The sequence below is a fragment of the Mycetomoellerius zeteki genome, unplaced genomic scaffold (genome assembly GCF_001594055.1).
Source record: "Mycetomoellerius zeteki isolate Tzet28-1 unplaced genomic scaffold, Tzet1.0 C4342118, whole genome shotgun sequence".
NCBI classification, from domain to species: Eukaryota; Metazoa; Arthropoda; class Insecta; order Hymenoptera; family Formicidae; genus Mycetomoellerius; species Mycetomoellerius zeteki.
This window is the reverse complement of record NW_017255625.1, coordinates 1-883: the sequence shown is the minus strand read 5'-3', so window position 1 is coordinate 883 and position 883 is coordinate 1. Positions and strand designations below refer to the sequence as shown.

Genomic DNA, 883 nt, shown 5'->3' with positions numbered 1-883 from the left:
TTTTTGCGCTCAATTTTTGTATATCTTTAATATCCATTCGAAAACGCATTTCATGTATTCACAGAACTTAATAAAGCTCTCTACAACTGGGTATTGTTCATCATTATAACATTGTTCAATTTACGATTTCATATAAAATGCATTAAGTGTTTACAGTTTTTCCAATTTTGCTCATATTAAATATTAATCTTTGATAATAGGCATCAACAACGACAACGACAGAGGCTCCAGATCCAAATCCAGAAAATCTTCCAAATCCACCAGATGTAACGAACCACCCGAATCTACGTCTGTTGGATCATACATTGTGTGGGCCCGTCACTCAGCCGAAGGTATTCGGAGGCAACAAGACTGGAATTTTCCAGTATCCGTGGATGGCATTAATCGCATATGATACTGGAAGACCAAATCCGGAGTTCCGTTGTGGCGGCACAGTCATCTCCTCGCGCTACGTCCTCACCGCCGCTCATTGTGTCACTTTCCTTCCAGGGGGTAAGGAAAAAGTCATAAAGTCATATTGCCATAAGTATGGCAAAAATTAGAATTAAATTTTAAACTTAAGAAGAAATTAAAGAGATTAAATTTAAAAATAAAATTTGAAAGATACTCAAGAACGTTCGTTGTTCTCAATGGCGTTTATTATAACTGGCATAAATTTGTGTAATCGTTATTCTCCAGGTCTACGACTGATAGGCGTCAGGGTAGGGGATCACGATATAAGTAAGGAACGTGACTGCGATACAGACTCCCAAGGACGTGAGATCGTATGTGCCGAGAGGTATCAGGATTTCGGTGTGGAAAGCTTCCAGTTCCATCCGGAATACACGAGAACAAAACTGCAAAATGACATCGCGCTTATTAGGTTGAATGGTACAGTGGATTT

General features: G+C 39.2%; 1 protein-coding gene across 1 annotated transcript; it reads left to right on the top strand.

The window, feature by feature from the left end:
- Positions 1 to 200: 200 nt before the first annotated feature.
- On the top strand, positions 201 to 879 carry LOC108721409 (serine protease easter-like; the record flags this gene model as incomplete). The annotated part of the gene is made up of 2 exons (XM_018445988.1): positions 201 to 492; positions 679 to 879. Coding segments are annotated over 2 exons (493 nt in total), but the record flags the coding sequence as incomplete, so codon positions are not given.
- Between the last annotated feature and the right edge of the window lie 4 nt (positions 880 to 883).